Here is a 22,145-nt window from a genome sequence, read left to right as displayed (position 1 = left end):
TCCATTTTAGTTCGCTGATTCCTAGAATGTCAACGTTCACTCTTGCTGTCTCCTGTTTGACCACTTCCAATTTGCCTTGATTCATGGACCTAACATTCCAGGTTCCTATGCAGTATTGCTCTTTACAGCATTGGACATTACTTCTATCACCAGTCACATCCACAACTGGGTATTGTTTTTGCTTTGGCCCCATCCCTTCATTCTCTCTGGCATTATTTCTCCACCGATCTCCAGTAGCATATTGGGCACTTACCAACCTGGGGAGTTCCTCTTTCAGTATTGTATTATTTTGCCTTTTCATACTGTTCATGGGGTTCTCAAGGCAAGAATACTGAAGTTGTTTGCCTCTCCACCATGACCCGTCCGTTTTGAGTGACCCCCTCATGGCATGGCTTAGTTTCATTGAGTTAGACAAGGCTGTGGTCCACGTGATCAGATTGGCTAGTTTTCTGTAATAATGATTTCAGTATATCTGTCCTCTGATGCCCTTTCACAACACCTACCATCTTACTTGGGTTTCTCTTACCTTGGATATGGAATATCTCTTCACTGCTGCTCCAGCAAAGCGCTGCCGCTGCACCTTACCTTGAACGAGGTCGTTTCTCCTGACCTTGAATATGGAATAGCTCCTCGCAACCCTTCTGTACCCACACAGCTGCCACTCCTTGGACGTGGGGTAGCTCCTCTTGGCTGTTGCCCCTGACCTCGGACGTGGGATAGCTTCTCTGGGCCGCTCCTGCACCATTGCAGCCTGGCACTCTAGGTCGCCACCCCTGACCTTGGGCGTGGGATAGCTCCTCTCAGTGGCATTTCTGGGTGGTCCACCATGCTTCTTCGTGGTCCATCACAGACGCAGTGCTTCTGCGTGGTGCAAAGTTAAATAGAGGTAGATAAGGAAGATTTATATATGTTAAAGTTTAGCTGCAAGGGGAAAAGAACAGTAGGAAAATCGAACAAAGGAATAAATTAGAAAAAAATATTAATTGGTTTTAAAAATTTAAAAAAGAGACAAGAAAAAAAGAAGAGAGAGAGAGAGAGAGAAACTCCACAGAACTGCAGAAGCCCAACGTAGAGGCAGAGGTTTATGGCAACAATAATAAATGTGACTGGGGGGAAAAAAATAAGCTCAAAAGTTTAATCAGATTTATCAGTGCCAATAAAATCAGCAACTACAAGACGGAGGTGAGGGGAAGGGCAAAAAAATCCGAAAGAATCTACAAAACACGTCAAAAAATAAGTATAATAAACGGTTTTCTTGAGTCACTGCTGTCAGAGTGCTTTCCCTCAGTGGGAATAACAGTCCACCTCACCTTCCTAGGATGCCCTACAACACTGTGCTGATCTCTGGACCTCCTGTGGAGGCTGTTCAGATTCTAATATGGTCCTACTCCTCTGTGTTCTCACTTCCAATGTCCACTGTTATCAGAGCTAGTGCATTTTCTTTTGTGGGGGCTCTCAATGTCCTTTTAGATATTCCATAGGCACAGAGTCTGCCTAGTTGATCATCTGGATTTAATCTGCAGCTTTTACAGATGGTCTGAAGGTTTTGGATCTTCTTCCTTAGCCAAACTGCTCCCAGGTTTCAATTGCGATTTTATTTCTACTTCTGCATGTGGGTTGTCTACTGGGGATTAGCTCCTTAAACTACCCTGGAGGGCTTGGGTTTGCCTCTGTGAGGGCCAGGTGTGGAGATGGTGCAGCTGCTTGGATCACAGGGGTTTTGGCAGCACCAGGTACTCAGAGGGGGTTGGTGGCTAGGGTAGCAAGAAATACAGTGCTCTAAGAAGCCTATGGCAACCAGTATTGGCCAATATGCCCCAGTATTATTGCCTGGAGAACCCCTTCTCTGACAGGGAAGCCTGGCAGGCCACAGTCTACAGGGTTGCAGAGTCAGACAGGACTGAAGTGACTCTGCGTGCATAAACACAAGACTTCTTCTTCTTTTTTTTTTGCCTGTGGCAGCTCTTCCCCAGTGAGAGTTGAGCATGAAGGTGGTGCCGCTTCTTGGCTTGTGGAGACCCTGGTGGTGAAGAGTGTGCAGGGACACAGACTGCCTCTGTGGCAGGAGTTATGGCCCTATCAGAGTCTTTTTTTCGAGCCTCTTGTAGCTGGGGATTGGAAGACCTCTCTGGACAGTCTTTCTCTCTAGGTCCGCCCGTTCAGGCATTTAGAAGATTCCCTTGCCTGGGGTCCTTCTCTTGTTCTGAGTGTCAGTCGCAGAGAGGGGTCCCCCAACTTGGGTCCTACTCTGTAGTTTGGCCCATCAGTCACTGAAAGGAGCACCATGGGTGGGGTCCTGCTCTGTAGTTCAGTGTGTCAGACATTTGGTGGGCCAGCCTCTCTAATGTTCAGCTGCTGATACTTTCGTGTGGAGAGAGAGAGGCTATTGTGATGGCTCCACCCCCTACGCGTCACTCATCTGTATTGCCTTCCATGGCTGCCTAGCTTTGTTCCATAGGCATTTCCAACCACGATCTTCTCCCTCACATCCCCTCTATCCATCTCTCCACAGTCAACAGCAGCCCTCGCCCTGGGACTGCTCCACAATCCCTAAACTACAGTTCCCAGCCACTGCCACTTCCAGGAGATCCGTGTTCCTGCCTCGTGTATGAATGACTGTGGCAAGGACTGTCTGATTCTCATTCCACTTAGGCTGCCACAGATCACCTATTTCACTCTCAGCCTTAAATGTTTCTCTTCTGACTTAGACAATTGCCCCTCTGTGGGGATTGGACCCCTGCTTCAGTTCCCCCCACTGCCGAGGGCAGGTCCAGTCCTAGAATTAGTCCCCCCTAATTCCTTTGTCTTACCAAGTTTTGTGTGGGTCTATATTTTCTTTTTCACTGGTCAGGCACTCCTGCCTGCTCTCAGCTGATGTTCTGCATGCATTTCTGTATCTGAAGATGGATTCATGATGTATCCCTGGAGAGAGATGCACTCCACATCTGCCTACTCTATCCCATCTTCTTCTCCTGGGAGCATTCTTATAGGGAAAGTTACCAGTTCTTCTTAAACCTCTAGGTAGGTAATTTCATGTTGATGAATATGAGTGACATCAATTACAGATTTAATTCTTTATAGGACTATTTCATGATATCCCCTTTTTAATTGTATTTAAGTTTGTTTGGGGTATATGGTATCGCACTATTTATCTCCCAGTTCAGTTCAGTTCAATTCAGTTCAGTCACACCGTTGTGTCTGACTCATTGCAACCCCATGGACTGCAGTATGCCAGGATTCCCTGCCCATCACAAACTCCTGGAGTTTATTCAAACTCATATCCATTGAGTCAGTGTTGAGATCCAACCATCTCATCCTCTGTCATCCCCTTCTCTTCCTGCCTTCAATCTTTCCCAGCATCAGGGTCTTTTCAGATGAGTCAGTTCTTCCCATCAGGTGGCCAAAGTATTGGAGTTTCAGCTTCAGCATCAGTCCTTCCAATGAATATTTATGACTTATTTCCATTTGGATAGACTGGTTGGGTCTTTTTTGCAGTCCAAGGGACTCTCAAGTGTCTCCTCCAATACCAGAATTCAAAAGCACCAATGCTTGGCACTCAGCTTTCTTTGTAGTCCAATTCTCACATCCATACATGACTACTGGAAAAACCAAAGCTTTGACCAGATGGACCTTTGTTGGCAAAGTAATGTCTCTGCTTTTTAATATGCTGTCTAAGTTGGTCATAAATTTTCTCCCAAGGAGCAAGCATCTTTTAATTTCATGGCTGCAGTCACCATCTGAAGTGATTTTGGAGCCCCCCAAAATAAAGTCTCTCACTCTTTCCACTATTGCCCCATCTATTTTCCATTAAGTGACGGGACTGGATGCCATGATCTTAGTTTTCTGAATGTTGAGTTTTAAGCCAACTTTTTCACTCTCCTCTTTCATTTTCACCAAGAGGCTCTTTAGTTCTTCACTTTCTGCCATAAGGGTGGTGTCATCTGCATATCTGAGGTTATTGATATTTCTCCCTGCAATCTTGATTCCAGCTTGTATTTCATCCAACCCAGCATTTCTCATGAGGTACTCTGCATATAAGTTAAATAAGCAGGGTGACAATATGCAGCCTTGATGTACTCCTTTCCTGATTTGGAACCAGTCTCTTGTTCCATGTCCAGTTCTAACTGTTGCTTCCTGACCTGCATACAGATTTCTCAAGAGTCAAGTCAGGTGGTCTGGTATTCCCATCTCTTTCAGAATTTTCTACAATTTGTTGTGATACACAGTCAAAGACTTTGGCATAGTCAGTAAAGCTTAAGTAGATGTTTTTCTGGAACTTTCTCGCTTTTTCAATGATCCAGCTGATCCAATTGATGTTGGCAATTTGATCTCTTTTTCCTCTGCCTTTTCTTTACTACTTATCTCTATTCATCTATACTACTCTATTATAGGTAATGAATGATTTTTATTTTAAATTATGTTTTCTTAGGAACAATTTTGAATAAAAATGAAACATTTAACCTCAAAATATACTTGTTCTCTTCATTCCTCCTAGAAAATTTATGCTGGCTTAAATATTTTTAAATATTTCAAGGGTATATTTCTCAAATTTTGTTGGAACATGTTAAATTTTAATCAGATGCATCCTTTTTTCACATTAGACCATATCTTCACATTTTTTTCCACATTAGTCATATCTTCAATCACTGCTTTTTAATTTCAGTTGAGAACAGATCATTGTGCAGACAATAGTGGCATTGATGTGATTCACCAAGGTGCTGTTTCAGCCTTTATCAAGATTCTTCAAAATCTTATTTAATAAGAGGAGTAATAAGAACAACCAGCATATTTATAATGGTTTCACATTTCATTTAATGTTTTTCTTGTGAATTTTGTTTTCAGAAATTGAAAAATTTCAAGGTTCTGATGGAAAAAGTGAAGATGAAGAAGAGAAATATCTTGATGTCATCAGCAACAAAAATATAAAGCTCTCAGAAAGGGTATTGATTCCTGTCAAACAGTATCCAAAGGTACTACAATATATGCTTTTTAACCTCATTGAATTAAAAAAAATGATGAAAATAAGATGATGTTTTGTTCATTGCCGTTACGAAATAAATGTACAAATCTTCATTTTATTAATATATACAAATAAATGATACTAACATAGAAGAAGGAAAACTCTTTGAAAGTATAATAATTTTCTGTTGATGGGTGCAACACTTTATTCTGTGAATACAGGAAATAAAATTAGATATTTTCATCATTTAACATGTAAGTAGTTCAGCAATTTGTCCAAATATGCTCAATCAATAATGTTTTGGTTCATGTTAAAATGTACATTTTATTATAAGAGTGTAGAATTAATTCTACAAAATATACAGCATGAGGCAAATAGCTGAGAATCTTTTTATCTAGGAAGGCAATATAATCTTTATTAGACACTTGGGTTGTAACCTCTACTCTTCTATATTCAGGGTCCATTTATATAATGATTATGATATTATTCTCTTGAAAATAACTTTTCATTAGATATTTTGTCATTACATGATGTTTTTATCACCAGAATCATGATTATAAAATATAGCATTCAATGGCTTGCTTTCATTATTTATGTTCATATATTCCAATGGTTGAAAACAGTTTCTTATTTTTTTTCCAAGTAAATTGCCTAAGCAGAAAAATGGAAACTCAAACATTTAAGCTGGTAGTTAACTTTCTGAAGAGTTTGAAGGAAAGCCCATGTAATTATCCTAAGAAGAAAGAGTACAGAAATAAATGCTATAGTTTACCAAATGGCTTCTAATATGATAAATTTTGGTAAATATAATTAAGTAGAAGGTGTGTTTATAATTATTTCAAATAAGTTAACAGCACATCAAAACATTTAACTTTCAGGTGAGGTTTTGGATATGTAAGCTTTTGGATTTTGTGCTTATTTTGAGCTAGACTTACACTATTGCAAGATCACCACATACAATGAATATGTATTTGTAATTTGCTGCTAAGTCGCTTCAGTTGTGTCCGACTCTGTGCGACCCCATAGACGGCAGCCCAAGAGGCTCCCCCGTCCCTGGGATTCTCCAGGCAAGAACACTGGAGTGGGTTGCCATTTCCTTCTCCAGTGCATAGAAGTGAAAAGTGAAAGTGAAGTCGCTCAGTCGTGTCCGACTCTTTGCGACACCATGGACTGCAGCCCACCAGGCTCCTCCATCCATGGGATTTTCCAGGCAAGAGTACTGGAGTGGGGTGCCATTGCCTTCTCCAGTATTTGTAATTTAAGTTTTATTAAATTTACAATTGTTTTAATGAATATCAAGTTGGCCTGTCATAGAAATGTACATGAAAAATTTTACGTAATAATGAAATAAGGTAGAAATATGATAGGGTCTTAAGGCAAATGTAACTCTTTAAAGGAACTTGGTTAATTAAAACTGTTAAAGTCTAGATGGAGTACAGCTTCAGTCTTGAAATCATATATTTAAATATATATATTACTTGATACTGTTTCTTGGGATAATCCTTATCTATTCTTTGGACATGGAAAAGCTTGTAATAGACTCAGTATCTACTTCTCATAAAATGCAGCTCTGAATCTCTGATCAAGATGTGCTGGCATTTCAAGTCCTAAATAATGCTAAATGATGGTGTAAGTGATGGGATACTTTTAAAATTTGATGTTATTTTAAATCCTTTATTTTTTGTGAGTCTTTGCATTTTTTTTATTTTATTTTTTAACTTTACAATATTGTATTGATTTTGCCATATATCAACATGAATCCGCCACAGGTACACACATGTTCACTGTCCTGAACCCTCCTCCCTCCTCCTTCCCCGTAATGCTCACATTTTGCATTACTTTTTCATGTATAATGTGGAAGATTATGAAAAATAATAGATCCTAATGATTAATAGTTTTATGGAATATTATCAAATAACAATGTATGCCTTAGAAAATGTACAGTTTCTATGAATATAATGCCAAACAAATTATTTATGAATGATATGAATTTCATATATTAGAACCTTTTACATAAAAAAGAATACTGACAAACACAATCATCTATCAACTTGACCTACATTTGTTTTTGCTTTTTATACTGTAACAATAAAATTAAAATCAACCTTTTGATAAAGGTATATTATTTCTAAAGTGATGATTCTCTGCTGTGGGGTAAGATTATAAGCACTCAGCCTGAGCTGTATTTGCTGTGTACTGTAAGCTGTAGCACATGTAGTGTGGTGTGATCCTGTGAACTGTTTAGCAGCACACAACAGTATTTATGGGTTCAAGTTTCACTCTTTTAAAATAAAAAGTGACTTACTCTTTGTATCTCATCAGGGCTAGGATTGCCTTCTCAACTTCCTCCAGGGCTGTCTCTGCCCTTGACACCTGCTGTGCAGACTGACAGTCTATGTGGCAATGACACTGTCCTCCCATACAAAGAGCAAAGAAGAATTAGGGGCATACTTGAGGAAATGGCCTTATCCTAATTTTACTACTTGGCTTTTTTGGATAGATTTTCTTTCAGTTAGACTCTAATTCAAGTTAATTTACTGATTTAATTCAGTAAGTCAAAGAATTGAGAGAAGTTTAAGATTTTAAATAATAAAAAACATAAGAATGCTTTACAAACACATTAAGAATGATTTATCTAATGTTTTGTGATTAATCACTTAATTTGGAGAAAATGTGCTATGTTACCAAATTATTTTCGTGGACTGTTTTTCTTGTTTGTTTTCAATGTTTTTATTCGTAGTAAGGTTAGTAAATAAATAGACTTTATACATCTGTTGTTTACATTTGAAAATGTTTTAGAATCAGAGCCTTTATTTCTTCATAATCATGTCTCTAAGGAGGCAACATCAATCATTATGTTACTCTATGATCCTGAGATTCATGTGGAAAATTCACCACCTTTAACATTAGCTCTTTCTATCTGAATTCAAAGACGTACTCTATAGTCCAATATTAATTTAGTTTTTTTTTCAAATCTGGATGTTTCCAGCTCTTACACATCTTAGAATCAGTATGCAGTCTCTATCAGGTTGTTGGTGGCTGTAACTCACTGTTTTTGTCTGTAAACTTTGCACATGTGAACTTGGTCATGGCTTTTTATGTTGTTTGTAGTGTTTGAAATATGTGTATTGAGTTTAGTTGTTTTTGAAAGTGTCTTCAAAGATGGCATTATAATTTAGTGTTGGCACGCAAAGTGATGATATATACAGAAAAAGAACAAAACTGAACCTTGGGGTATAAATTTGGTATTAATGAAGACATATTCATCCTTGAAGATGGGGATTGACATGTACACATGACTATATATAAAATGATTAAAAAAATAGATAATCAGCAAGAACCTACTGTATAGTACAGGGAATTCTACTCAATACTCTGTAATGTCCTACATGGGAAAAGAATGTAAAGAAGAGTGGATATATGGATATATGATTCATAGGATCTCCATGTGCCTCAGTGGTAAAGAATATGCCTGCTGATGCAGGAGATGTGGGTTTGATCCCCGAGTCAGGAAGATACCCTGGAGGAGGAAATGGCAACCCACTTCAGTATTCTTGTCCATGGGATAATCCCATGGACAGAGGGATTTGGTGGGCTACAGTTCATGGAGCCGCAAAGAGCTGGACATGACTAAGCAACTGAGTATAGGCAAGCACACATAACTGATTCACTTTGCCGTACAGAAGAAAATATCACAACAGTGTAAATCAGCTGTACCCCAATGAAAATTTTAAAAGAGAATGAAAAAGAAAAAAAAAAGGGCCAAAATTTCTTGATCTCAACAAACAAGTGCCTTACAGTACCTAGGGAAGTAAGATACACAAAATGTCAGATGCTGCACTCTGTTTTGTTCTGCTCAAAGGATGAGTACCACGTGCATGGGCACAGTGACGTGTGTCGAAAGGTAGGCGGTGCTATTCCACCTGCTGGAGGTCTGCTTGTTACTATGGTACCTGTTCATCCACATGGGCAATTCAGTTGCTCAATGTCTTTTAAAATTACATTTTATGATGTTGCCTTCAGAATCCTCTGAAAAATATCAGATATTTTATTCAATTAAGTTTACCCCAAGGCCCACTTTTCATTTCTCAACTCCAGTTACTTACAAGTTTTTAAAGCAATAAACTACCAGGAGTGTAAATCAGCCCCCAAATTTGGCCCCTTTTAAGATCAAAGCAGCCATGTTCTCCAGTGCTGCTTTTGAAATCAATTTCTTATGTAAATTGATGCAGAAATTAAAGTTCCAAAATATGTTCAAAAGTGCTGTGCTTGCTCTGTATTTTGTGTTTGCCTGCTTGGTCACAGAAAGTGGGGCTGCCTTCTGTGTCTGGTGGGAAGCATTCTCCACAGCCTGCCTGTTTCCTTCTTTGTACTTCTAAAGGTGAAAACCTAAATCCAAAGCCTTGATGAGTTGTTTTTTTTTTTTTTCCTCTCTCTCTTTCTTCCTAACTTTGTGAGTAATTATCAGAACATTTAAGAATGGTTAATATAAACCCAACATTACTAATTGTGAAAACTGTAACCACATTTCAGACCCAGAATTACACTTACCAATTTAGAAACAACTCTGTTTTTCTAAGCAGTGTGTTTGTTTGTTTGTTTTAATTTTATTTTATGTTTAAACTTTACAATATTGTATTGGTTTTGCCAAATATCGAAATGAATCCACCACAGGTATACATGTGTTCCCCATCCTGAACCCTCCTCCCTCCTCCCTCCCTATATCATCCCTCTGGGTCATCCCAGTGCACCAGCCCCAAGCATCCAGTACCATGCATCGAACCTGGACTGGCGACTCGTTCCATATATGATATTATACATGTTTCAATGCCATTCTCCCAAATCATCCCACCCTCTCCCTCTCCCACAGAATCCATAAGACTGTTCTATACATCAGTGTCTCTTTTGCTGTCTCGTACACAGGGTTATTGTTACCATTTTTCTAAATTCCATATATATGCATTAGTATACTGTATTGGTGTTTTTCTTTCTGGCTTACTTCACTCTGTATAATAGGCTCCAGTTTCATCCACCTCATTAGAACTGATTCAAATGTATTCTTTTTAATGGCTGAGTAATACTCCATTGTGTATATGTACCACAGCTTTCTTATCCATTCATCTGTTGATGGACATCTAGGTTGCTTCCATGTCCTGGCTATTATAAACAGTGCTGCGATGAACACTAGGGTAAGACAGTATGTTACTGGCACAAAGACAGAAATATAGATCAATGGAACAAAATAGAAAGCCCAGAGATAAATCCACGCACATATGGACACCTTATCGTTGACAAAGGGGGCAAGAATATACAAGGGATTAAAGATAATCTCTTTTACAAGTGGTGCTGGGAAAACTGGTCAACCACTTGTAAAAGAATGAAACTAGAGCACTTTCTAACACCATACACAAAATAAACTCAAAATGGATTAAAGATCTAAACCTAAGACCAGAAACTGTAAAACTCCTAGAGGAGAACATAGGCAAAACACTCTCTGACATACATCACAGCAGGATCCTCTATGACCTACCTCCCAGAATATTGGAAATAAAAGCAATGTGGTTTTTTAAAAGCCACTGTGTAGCTTACATCTTAAGCTTGTTTTATCTTTCTTGGAGACAGCTGCATAGTATCAGTTGCTTTTTATGTTTCTAAAGGAAACAGAAAAGAGGATTTGATGGTCTTCCGATTTTGGTTTCATTCATATCAGTTTCCTGATCTCTTGTGAATTTAAATCTTAATTGAGAAGATAATGACTCTCCTAGGTGAAGTGTTACATTTTTGATGAGAGAAAGAAAATAATTCCAACGTGCTTATACAGTGCATTCTCTTAAATAGAGAGGAACTTGAAATAACCCTATTTTCCAGCAAAATTTAGAAATTTGCATAGATATTCTGTCTAGTGTTTATCTTTTCCAACGACTTTTAAATTAATGCTCATCTCATGTATTTAAATCCCATTTTCCCATTCAGCACTTAAACCTCTTTGTCTTCTTTGACCCATGTGTTCCTAATATTGAGTTGACTATGCCTTTCCCTCCCCTCTTTTTTAGGAGCTCAGTACATCCTCATGAAATGTGTGCTTACACTTCACAAAATGACCTCACCTTCTTTTCTGAATCTACACCTTCTAGGTCACCTTCAGTCTGTTTTAACCTACTGTTTCTGTTCCTCCAGTTTATTTCACACTCACCCTTAACTGTAAAACTGGAAACTATTTCAAAAGGATAGTTAAAATCTAGTGCCTTTTGAAATGTGTCCAAACAGGTATCCTTGCTCAGGGGTCCTTTGAGAACCAAAGGATCTTCACTCCCACATCCCTTCTATAATCTTGCCAGTCTTCCTGTGAGTCATTGTTCATTTGTTTAATTCAGTGACCTTTCAGTAAATTTTTCTATACCCAATAGAGCATAGATGGGCCTTCTGCCATTTGTTTTGATGTTTTGGTAGAAATGGATTTTTATGTAGACAGATTTTCAAGAGGGTAGAGGAGAAAGATCACTGGTAAAATCAAGAGGTATTACATCATAAATTGAATGAATTCTCATATTATTATTGACTTTGAAGGACATACTGACATATGGAAACAAGCAAATTTGATATAAATTCAAGCACTATTAAATACCTTGAGATTGGCGTGGGAAGAAAAAACTTTCTCTGGAAAGGGTACAAGAAATAGAAATTAATGCATCTCCTCCTTACCTCCAGAAACATTTAGATAAGGGATTATTACTACTTATAATACTAAGTTAGGACCTGACTACAACCAATTACTTGAAAAAAATTTAGATGCATGTAGAAAAGTTGTGAGTGACTTTTATTTACTTTTTCAAATTTAAGTAGTTGTTGAAAGAAATTTGAGCTTCCCAAATGGCACTAGTGGTAAAGAACCCACCTGCCAATGCAAGAGACATAAGAGATGTACATTCAGTCCCTGGGTAGGAAATTTTCCATGGAGCAGGGCACAGCAACATACTCTAGTATTCTTGCCTGGAACATACTATGAGCATAAGAACCTGGTGGGCTAAAGTCCATAGGGTCTCAAATAGTTGGATGACTGAAGTGACTTAGCACACAAGCAACCAAAAGAAATTTGTGTAACATATTTATATTTCTACCATTTTATGAGGAATTTTCTTTAAATATATGGGTTTTACAAGTATATCAATAATTAAATTATGAATATCAATCCAAAAACGTTAAAAATGTTACCAAATGTTGTATATAAATATTCACAGTATTCACAGCACCATTATTCACAAGTGCCAAAAGACAGAAACAACTCAAATATCCTCAGGTGATGCATGGTTACACAAAATGTGGTATATACACAATGGAATATTATTCAGCCATAAAGAATGATGAAATTTGGATACATGTTAACACATGGATAAATATTTATTGAATCAAGGTAAATTGGAAGTGGTCAAATAGGAGATGGCAAGAGTGAACATTGATATTTTAATGATCAGTGAACTAAAATGGACAGGAATGGGTGAATTTAATTTAGATTACCATTATATCTACTAGTGTGGGTAAGAATCCCTTAAAAGAAATGAAGTAGCCCTCATAGTGGAAAAAAAAAAAAGGAGTTCAAAATGAAGTAGTTGGGCACAATCTCAAAAATTCGAGAGTGATCTTGGTTTGTTTCTAAGGCAAACCATTACAACATTACAGTAATCCAAGTCTATGCCATAATCACTAATGCCAAAGAAGCTGCAACTGAAGAAGTTCTATGAAGACCTAAAATACTTTCTAGAACTAACACCAAAAAAGATGTCCCTTACATCACAGGGTACTGGAAAGCAAAGTTAAGGTCAAGAGATACCTATTCCTCCAGGTTTAGGTATTTCTCCAAAGGAAGAAAAGAAAGATATACTCATCTTAATTCAGAGTTCCAAAGAATAGCAAAGAGAGATGATAAAGCTTTCTTAAGTGAACAATGCAAAGAAATTGAGGAAAACAGAAGAATGGGAAAGACTAGAGATCTCTTCATGAAAATCAGAGTTACCAAGGGAACATTTCATGTAAAAATAGGCACAATAAAGGACAGAAATGGTATGGACCCAGCAGAAGCAGAAGATATTAAGAAGAGGTGGCAAGAATACACAGAAAACTGTAAAAAATATAAATAAATAAATAAAGGTCTTAGTGACCTGGATAACCATGATGGTGTGATCACTCACCTAGAGCCAGACATCCTGGAATGCAAAGTCAAGTGGGCCTTAGGAAGCATCACTACAAACAAAGCTAGTGGAGGTGATAGAATTTCAGCTAAACTATTTAAAGTCCTAAAAGATGATGTTGTTAAAGTGCTGCACTCAATATGCCAGCAAATATGGAAAACTCAGCAGTGGTCACAGGACTGGAAAAGGTCAGTTTTCATTTCAATTCCAAAGAAGGGCAATGTCAAATAATGTTCAGAATACTTCACAATTGCACTCATTTCACATGCTAGCAAGGTAATGCTCAAAATCCTTCAACCTAGGCTTCAATAGTACATGAACCAAGAAATTCCAGATGTACAAGCTGAATTTAGAAAAGGCAGAGGAACAAAAGATCAAATTGCCAACATTCCTTGGATCATAGAAAAGGCAAGAAAATTCCAGAAAAACATCTACTTCTGCTTTATTGACTATGCTAAGCTTTTGACTGTGTGGATCACAACAATCTGTGAAAAATTCTTAAAGAGATGGGAATACCAGACCACCTTACCTGTCTCCTGAGAAACCTGAATGCAGTCCAAGAAGCAACACTTAGAACTGGACATGAAACAGTGGACTGGTTCCAAATTGGGAAAGAAGTACATCAGTGCTGTATATTGTCACCCTGCTTATTTAACTTCTATGCAGAGTACATTATGCAAAATGCCAGGCTGGAGGAAGCTCAAGTTGAAATGAAGATTGCCAGAAGAAATAACAGTAACCTCATATATGCAGATGGCACTATCCTAATGGCAGGAAGTGAAGAGGAAGTAGAGTCTCTTGATGAATGTGAAAGAGAAGACTGAAAAGGCTGACCTAAAGCTCATCCTTGAAAAAAACTAAGATCATGGCATCCAGTTCCATAATTTATTGACAAATAGATGGAGAAACAATGGAAACAGTGACAGACATTATTTTATTTGGCTCCAAAATCACTGGGGATGGTGATTGCAGCCATTAAATTAAAAGATGCTTACTCCTTGAAAGAAAAGCTATGACCAACCTAGACATCATATTAAAAAAACAGAGACATTACTTTGCCAACAAAAGTCCATCAGTCAAAGCTAAGGTTTTTCCAGTAGTCATGTATGGATGGACCATAAAGAAAGCTGAGTGTCGAAAAATTGATGCTTTTGAACTGTGGTCTTGGAGAACACACTTGAGAGTCCCTTGAGCTGCAAGGAGATCAAATCAGTCAATCCTAGAGAAAACCAATACTGGATATTCACTAGAGGGACTGATGCTGGAGTTGAAGCTCCAGTACTTTTGCTACCTGATAAGAAGAGCCAACTCATTGGAAAAAATCCTGATTCTGGGAAAGATTGAGGGCAGGAGTAGAAGAGGGTGACAGTGAATGGGGTGGTTTGATGGCATCTCCAACTCAGTGTAGATGAGTTTGAACAAAGTCTGGGAGATAATGAAGGGCAGAGAACCCTGGCACGCTGCAGTCCATGGGATCACAAAGATTTGGACATGACTGAGTGACTGACTCCAGTACTTTGTCCACTTCATGCCAAGAGCTGACTTATTGGAAAAGACTCTGATGCTGGGAGGGATTGGGGGCGGGAGGAAAAGGGGATGACAGAGGATGAGATGGCATCACCGACTCGATGGAGGTGAGTTTGAGTGAACTCCGGGAATTGGTGATGGACAGGGAGACCTGGCGTGCTGCGATTCATGTGGTCACAAAGAGTCGGACACGACTAAGCAACTGAACTGAACTGAACTGAGTGACTGAAAAACACATTAATAAGAGAAAAAGTCAGACACGAGAGGACAAATATTGTATGATTCCACTTAAGAAAGATATTTAGAACAGGCACGTTCATAGATGCTGAAAGTGGAAGCGAGGTCCTCAGGGGCTGTGGAGGGAGATGGATGGAGTATTTGTGTTTAATGTATGTAGAGTTTCTCTTTGGTAAGATGAAAAAGTTCTGGGAATGGATGTGCTGTGATTTCACAACCTTGTGAATCTAATTAATGCCACTAAATTCCACTTTTTAAATAGTAAATTTTATTTTGTATTTATTTTATTGCAATGAAAATGTTACACAAATATTACCAAATGTGTTTTAACAACATATTACAAACAAAATAAACTATATACATATATAGTTTCATTATAGAAATACAAAATTAGTTTAGTACTTTAAAAGTTTTTGCAGAATGAAGGAAACTATAGGCAAGATGAAAAAGAAGCCTTCAGAATGAGAAAAAATAACAGCAAGTGAAGCAACGGACAATCTCCAAAATATACAAGTAGCTCATGCAGCTCAATTCCAGAAAAATAAATGACTCAGTCAAAAATGGGCAAAAGAACTAAACAGACATCTCTTCAAGGAAGACACACAGATGGCTAACAAACACATTAAATGACGCTCAATATCACTCATTATCAGAGAAATGCAAATGAAAACAACAGTGAAATGAAAACAATCTCACACTGGTCAGAATAACTGCGATCAAAAAGTCTACAAACAATAAATGCTGTAGAGGTTGTGGAGAAAAGGGAACCCTCTTACACTGTTGGTGGCAATGCAAACTAGTACAGCCACTATGGAGAACAGTGTGGAGATTCCTTAAAAAACTGGAAATAGAACTGCCTTACGACCCAGCAATCCCACTGCTGGGCTACACACTGAGGAAACCAGAATTGAAAGAGACACATGTACTCCAATATTCATTGCAGCACTGTTTACAATAGCTAGGACATGAAAGCAACCTAAATGTCCATCAGCAGAAGAATAGATAAGAAAGCAGTGGTACGTATACACAATGGAATACTACTCAGCTATTTAAAAAAAAAAAAAAAAATGTTTGAGTCCGTTCTAATGAGGTGGATGAAACTGGAGACTATTACACAGAATGAAGTTAGCCGGAAAGACAAACACCAATACAGTATATTAACACATATATATGGAATTTAGAAAGACGTTAATAACTACCCAAATGCAAGACAGCAAAATAGACACACATGTAAAGAACAGACTTTTGGACTATGTGGGAGAAGGCGAGGTTGGGATGATATGAGAGAATAGCATTGAAACGTATATTCAGTTCAGTCGCTCAGTCATGTCCAACTCTTTGCGACCCCATGAATGGCAGCACACCAGGCCTCCCTGCCCATCACCAACCCCCGGAGGTCACCCAAACTCATGTCCATCAAGTCGGTAATGCCATTCAGCTATCTGATGCTCTGTTGTCCCCTTCTCCTCCTGCCCCCAATCCCTCCCATCATCAGAGACTTTTCCAATGAGTCAACTCTTTGCGTAAGGTGGCCAAAGTATTGGAGTTTCAGCTTCAGGATCAGTCCTCCACAGTTTATTGTGATCCACACAGTCAAAGGCTTTGACATAGTCAATAAAGCAGAAATATATGTTTTTTGAAACTCTCTTGCTTTTTCCATGATCCAGCGGATGTTGGCACTTTGATCTCTGGTTCCTCTGCCTTTTCTAAAACCAGCTAGAACATCTGGAAGTTCACATTTCACGTATTGCTGAAGCCTGGCTTCGAGAATTTTGAGCATTACTTTACTAGCCTGTGAGATGAGTGTGGATCACAATAAACTGGAAAATTCTGAAAGAGATGGGAATACCAGACCACCTGATCTGCCTTTTGAGAAATCTATATGAAGGTCAGGAAGCAACAGTTAGAACTGGATATGGAACAGCAGACTGGTTCCAAATAGGAAAAGGAGAACGTCAAGGCTGTATATTGTCACCCTGCTTATTTCCCTTATATACAGAGTACATCATGAGAAACGCTGGGCTGGAAGAAGCACAAGCTGGAATCAAGATTGCCGGGAGAAATATCAATAATCTCAGATATGAAGATGACACCACCCTTATGGCAGAAAGTGAAGAGGAACTCAAAAGCCTTTTGATGAAAGTGAAAGTGGAGAGTGAAAAAGTTGGCTTAAAGCTCAACATTCAGAAAACAAAGATCATGGCATCTGGTCCCATCACTTCATGGGAAATAGATGGGGAAACAGTGGAAACAGTGTCAGCCTTTATTTATTTATTTATTTATTTATTTTGGCTCCAAAATCACTGCAGATGGTGACTGCAGCCATGAAATTAAAAGACGCTTACTCCTTGGAAGGAAAGTTATGACCAACCTAGATAGCATATTCAAAAGCAGAGACATTACTTTGCCAACAAAGATTCGTCTAGTCAAGGCTATCGTTTTTCCTGTGGTCATGTATGGATATCAGTGTTGGACTGTGAAGAAGGCTGAGCGCCGATGAATTGATGCTTTTAAACTGTGGTGTTGGAGAAGACTCTTGAGAGTCGCTTGGTCTGCAAGGAGATCCAACCAGTCCATTCTGAAGGAGATCAGCCCTGGGATTTCTTTGGAAGGAATGATGCTAAAGCTGAAACTCCAGTACTTTGGCACCTCATGTGAAGAGTTGACTCATTGGAAAAGACTCTGATGCTGGGAGGGATTAGGGGCAGGAGGAGAAGGGGACGACAGAGGATGAGATGGCTGGATGGCATCACTGACCTGATGGACGTGAATCTGAGTGAACTCTGGGAGTTGGTGATGGACAGGGAAGCCTGGCGTGCTGTGATTCATGGGGTCGCAAAAAGTCGGACACGACTGAGTGACTGAACTGAACTGAACTGAGATGAGTGCAACTGTGCAGTAGTTTGAACATTCTTTGGCATTGCCTTTCTTTGGAATTGGAATGAAAACTGACCTTTTTCAGTCCTGTGGCCACTGCTGAGTTTTCCAAATTTGTTGGCATATTGAGTGCAGCACTTTGACAACATCATCTTCCAGGATTTGAAATAGCTCAACTGGAATTCCATCACCTCCACTATCTTTGTTTGTAGTGACACTGTCTAAGGCACACTTGACTTTGCATTCCAGTATATCTGGCTCTAGGTGAGTGATTACACCATCGTGATTATCTTAGTCATGAAGATCTCTTTTGTATAGTTCTACTGTGTATTCTTTCCAACTTTTCTTGATATCTTCTGCTTCTGTCAGGTCTATACCATTTCTCTCCTATTTCGAGCCTATCTTTGCATGAAATGTTCCCTTGGCATCTCTAATTTTCTGGAAGAGATGTATAGTCTTTCCCATTTTTTTGTTTTCCTCTATTTCTTTGCAGATCGCTGAAGAAGGCTTTCTTATCTCTCCTTGCTCTTCTTTGGAACTGTGCATTCTGATGCTTATATCTTTCCTTTTCTCCTTTGCTTTTTGCTTTTCTTCTTTGCACAGCTATTTATAAGCCTCCCCAGACAGCCATTTTGCTTTTTTGCATTTCTTTTCCATGTGGATAGTCTTGATCCCTTTCTCCTATGCAATGTCACGAACCTCCGTCCATAGTTCATCAGACACTCTATCAGATGTAGTCCCTTAAATCTATTTCTCAACTTCCACTGTATAATCATAAGGAATTTGATTTAGGTCATACCTGAATGATCTAATGATTTTCCCTACTTTCTTCAATTTAAGTCTGAATTTGACAATAACGAGTTCATGATCTGAGCCACAGTCAGCTCCCAGTCTTTTTTTTTTTTTTTTTGGCTGACTGTATAGAGCTTCTCCATCTTTGGCTGCAAAGAATATAATCACTCTGATTTCAGTGTTGAATATCTAGTGATGTCTGTGTGTAGAGTCTTCTATTACCATATGTGAAATACATGAACAGTGTAAGTCTGATACCTGAAGAAGGGCACTCAAAACTTATGCTCTGAGCCAACCCAGAGGGAAGTTTTGGGGATGGAGGTTGGAGTGGGGTTCAGGGTATTGGGACAAATGTACACCCACAGCTGATTCATGTCATCGTATGGCAAAATCACCACAGTATTTTAAAGTAATTACCCTCCAATTACAATTAATTATTTTTTAAAAGATACAGAAAAAGTCCCTAAATTTTAGGATCAAATCTAGCATTTGATAACATCAATTTTCCATTCGTCATGAAATGAACATAGACTAAGATAATTATATATTTGGAATCAGTGTGAATAAATCATTTATTCATTAAGTGTTAGAGAGAACCTTAGTGAGGCATATGGGGCAAAAGAAGATGAAGACTAAATCCCTAATCCATCTTTTGTACCAGCATAAATCTCAATGGGGTATAAGATTAAATGCAAAAGAAAAAAAAAATATTGGAATAACTTGTGGCAGATTTATTTTATAATATTTATTTGATGGAAAGCATTTTTTAAATATATAGAAAATAGATGAAGCCATAAGTAAATAACTAAAATACTTTACACCAGAAAACTAAAACTTATGCATAAGCAAAAATAATGATGATGGGTACCACAAAATAAAAAGTCACAATTAAAATACCTAATTGGATCAGTATTTGAGAAAAATTTGAAACAAATGACAGAACATTCTTTTTATTTATATGTAATGGTCTCACTTTGAAATATAATTGCTTTACAATGTTGTGTTAGTTTCTGATAGACAACACTGTGATTCAGCCATATGTAGAGATATATTCCCCACTTATTCTAAATTCAACAAGAAGCCAATGATACAACAGACAGTTGTCACACATGTGACAACCATTTAAAGCAAATAGAAAAAAAACCCGACCTCACTTATCAGAAAAATTCAGATAAATTTGAAATGCTTCTGTTTTCTAGAAGACTGATCAAACAACAACAACAACGAAGTTTAATTCTAACTAATAGTGGTATTGAAATGGAGCAGGACCCTATGGTCCTTGCCCTACCCATATGATCCCTGCCTCTCTTTTGTCCATGGAAAACTTTAGTCAAAGTATAAGTTTAATCAGAGAAATCACAACATGTGAAAACAAAGGAAATCAGTCAAAGGAGACCAAGTAATAATAATGTTATCATTAAGCATAGTCAAAGATCTTTAGTTCCTTCTCAAGGACTGTAGATAATATTCTGAGCCATATCCTGTGAGCTGTCTTAGAGATACTGAAACCCCAGGGTGTGGAAGCTAACTACATGGTCTTCAGACTCTACCCAGGGCACGAGCTTCCAAATTCTGAGACTTGATTACAAAGAAATGTGAGTAAATGGACCCTGGAACTGAAGATTAACTCTACCTAAAATAACTGAGATGATGCTGGTCAGACCACTGATGACCAATTTGAAGATAACTGTTAGAGATGAATGTGCTGTTTCTGCATGTAGTGACCCACTCCTACCTGTATATAAAAGCTCTCAACCCCTGCTTGTCAGAGTTGGGAGGAGTCAGCCATAGGACAGTTGATGGCATCTGAAATAAAGCAAAGTTTCTTTCCCAACAACCTGATCTTTTATTGGTTTTTGAGCAGCAAGCAGCCTGACCCCATACTCCTTTCTATAACAGTATTAGAGTATGGGGGGGGACGTTCAGTTCAGTTCAGTTCAGTCACTCAGTCATGTCTGACTGTTTGTAACCCCATGGACTGCAGCATGTCAGTCCTCCTTGTCCATCACCAACTCCCAGAGGTTACTCAAACTCATGTCCATTGAATCCATGATGCCATCCAACCATATCATGCTCTGTCATCCCCTTCTCCTCCCACTTTCAATCATTCCCAGCATCAGGGTCTTTTCAAATCAGCCAGTTCTTCATATCAGGTGGCCAAAGTATTGGAGTTTCAGCTTCAGCATCAGTCTTTCCAATGAATAATCAGGACTGGTTTCCTTTGGGATGGACTGGTTGGATCTCCTTGCAGTGTCTTTTAATTTCATTCCTGTAGTCACCATCTGCAGTGATTTTGGAGCCCCCCAAAATAAAGTCTGTCACTGTTTCCATTGTTTCCTGATCTATTTGCCATCAAATGATGGGACCAGGTGCCATGATCTTATTTTTATGAATATTGAGTTTTAAGCCAACTTTTCCAGTCTCCTTCACTTTCATCAAGAGGCTCTTTAGCTGTTGCTTCCTGACCTGCATACAGATTTCACAGGAGGCCAGTCAGGTGGTGGAAATGCAACCATTTTATGGAGCACTTTTGCAAAATCAATGAAAATCACAAAGGCACAGACTTGGAGTCAGTTGAATATCTAGTGATTTATTTTAGAATTAATATATTTTTATAGATATGTGTTTTAAGGAAATAGTGACAGACTTTATTTTCTTGGGCTCCAAAATCACTGCACATGGTGACTGCAGCCATGAAATTAAGAGATGCTTGCTCCTTGGAAGAAGAGCTATAACCAACCTAGACAGCATATTAAAAAGTAGAGACATTACTTTGTCCGCAAAGTTCCATCTATTCAAAGCTGTGGTTTTTCTAGTAGTCATGTATGGATATGAGCATTGGGCCATAAAGAAAACTGTGAAAGTCTCTTGATTATGTCCAGCTCTTTGCAACCCCATGGGCTATACAGTCCATGGTATTCACTAGGCCAGAATACTGGAGTGGATAGCCATTTACTTCTCAAGGCAGTCTTCTCAATCCAGGGTTCAAACTCAGGTCAACTGCATTGCAGGTGGATCTTTTACCAGATGAGCCACAAGGGAAGCCCATAAAGAAAGCTTAGCACCAAATAATTGATGCTTTTGAACTGTGGTGTTGGAGAAAACTCTTGAGAGTCCCTTGGACTGCAAGGAGATCAAATCAGTCAATCCTAAAGGAAATCAGTTCTGAATATTTATTGGAAGGACTGATGCTGAAACTCCAATTCTTTGGCCTCCTGGTGCAAAGAACTGACTTTGCCTCTTTGTATTGTTTTTCTATTCCTATACTGTAAGTGATATCCTAAAATATCCATTATAAAATTTGGTGCCAAATATGACTCATCAAAATACAGTATGAATTTATAAAAAAAAAAAAAAACAAATGAAAATACTGATTTCATGAAATAAATCATACACTCCTTTTTCTGGTTGATGAGTAGAAATAGTTCTTATGTGAACTGCACAGCATAAAACTGAAGTTCAGGTGACCAACTAAAGCATTATAAACTAGTCCTTCAATCTGGGACCTCACAGAATTAAAGTTTTTGCAAATAACCATTGTTTATCAAACACTCAGCAAAGCACAA

The 22,145-nt window shown here is 38.4% G+C and overlaps 1 protein-coding gene across 2 annotated transcripts in view; it reads left to right on the top strand.

Moving 5' to 3' along the window:
* KHDRBS2 (KH RNA binding domain containing, signal transduction associated 2) overlaps positions 1-22,145 on the top strand; it is a 619,474-nt gene that overhangs the window by 159,714 nt on the left and 437,615 nt on the right. For both annotated transcript variants that reach the window (XM_086370607.1, XM_086370606.1), the window contains exon 2: positions 4,843-4,970. In XM_086370607.1, coding sequence (XP_086226733.1) covers positions 4,843-4,970 — 128 coding nt within the window. The remainder of the gene's footprint in view (positions 1-4,842; positions 4,971-22,145) is intronic.

This window comes from Bos grunniens, chromosome 23, assembly GCF_055505025.1.
Source record: "Bos grunniens cultivar Pamir isolate PY7600 chromosome 23, Bosgru_T2T1.0, whole genome shotgun sequence".
Taxonomy (NCBI): domain Eukaryota; kingdom Metazoa; phylum Chordata; class Mammalia; order Artiodactyla; family Bovidae; genus Bos; species Bos grunniens.
Note: the sequence above shows the minus strand (reverse complement) of the source record. Positions and strands in the feature narration are given on the sequence as shown.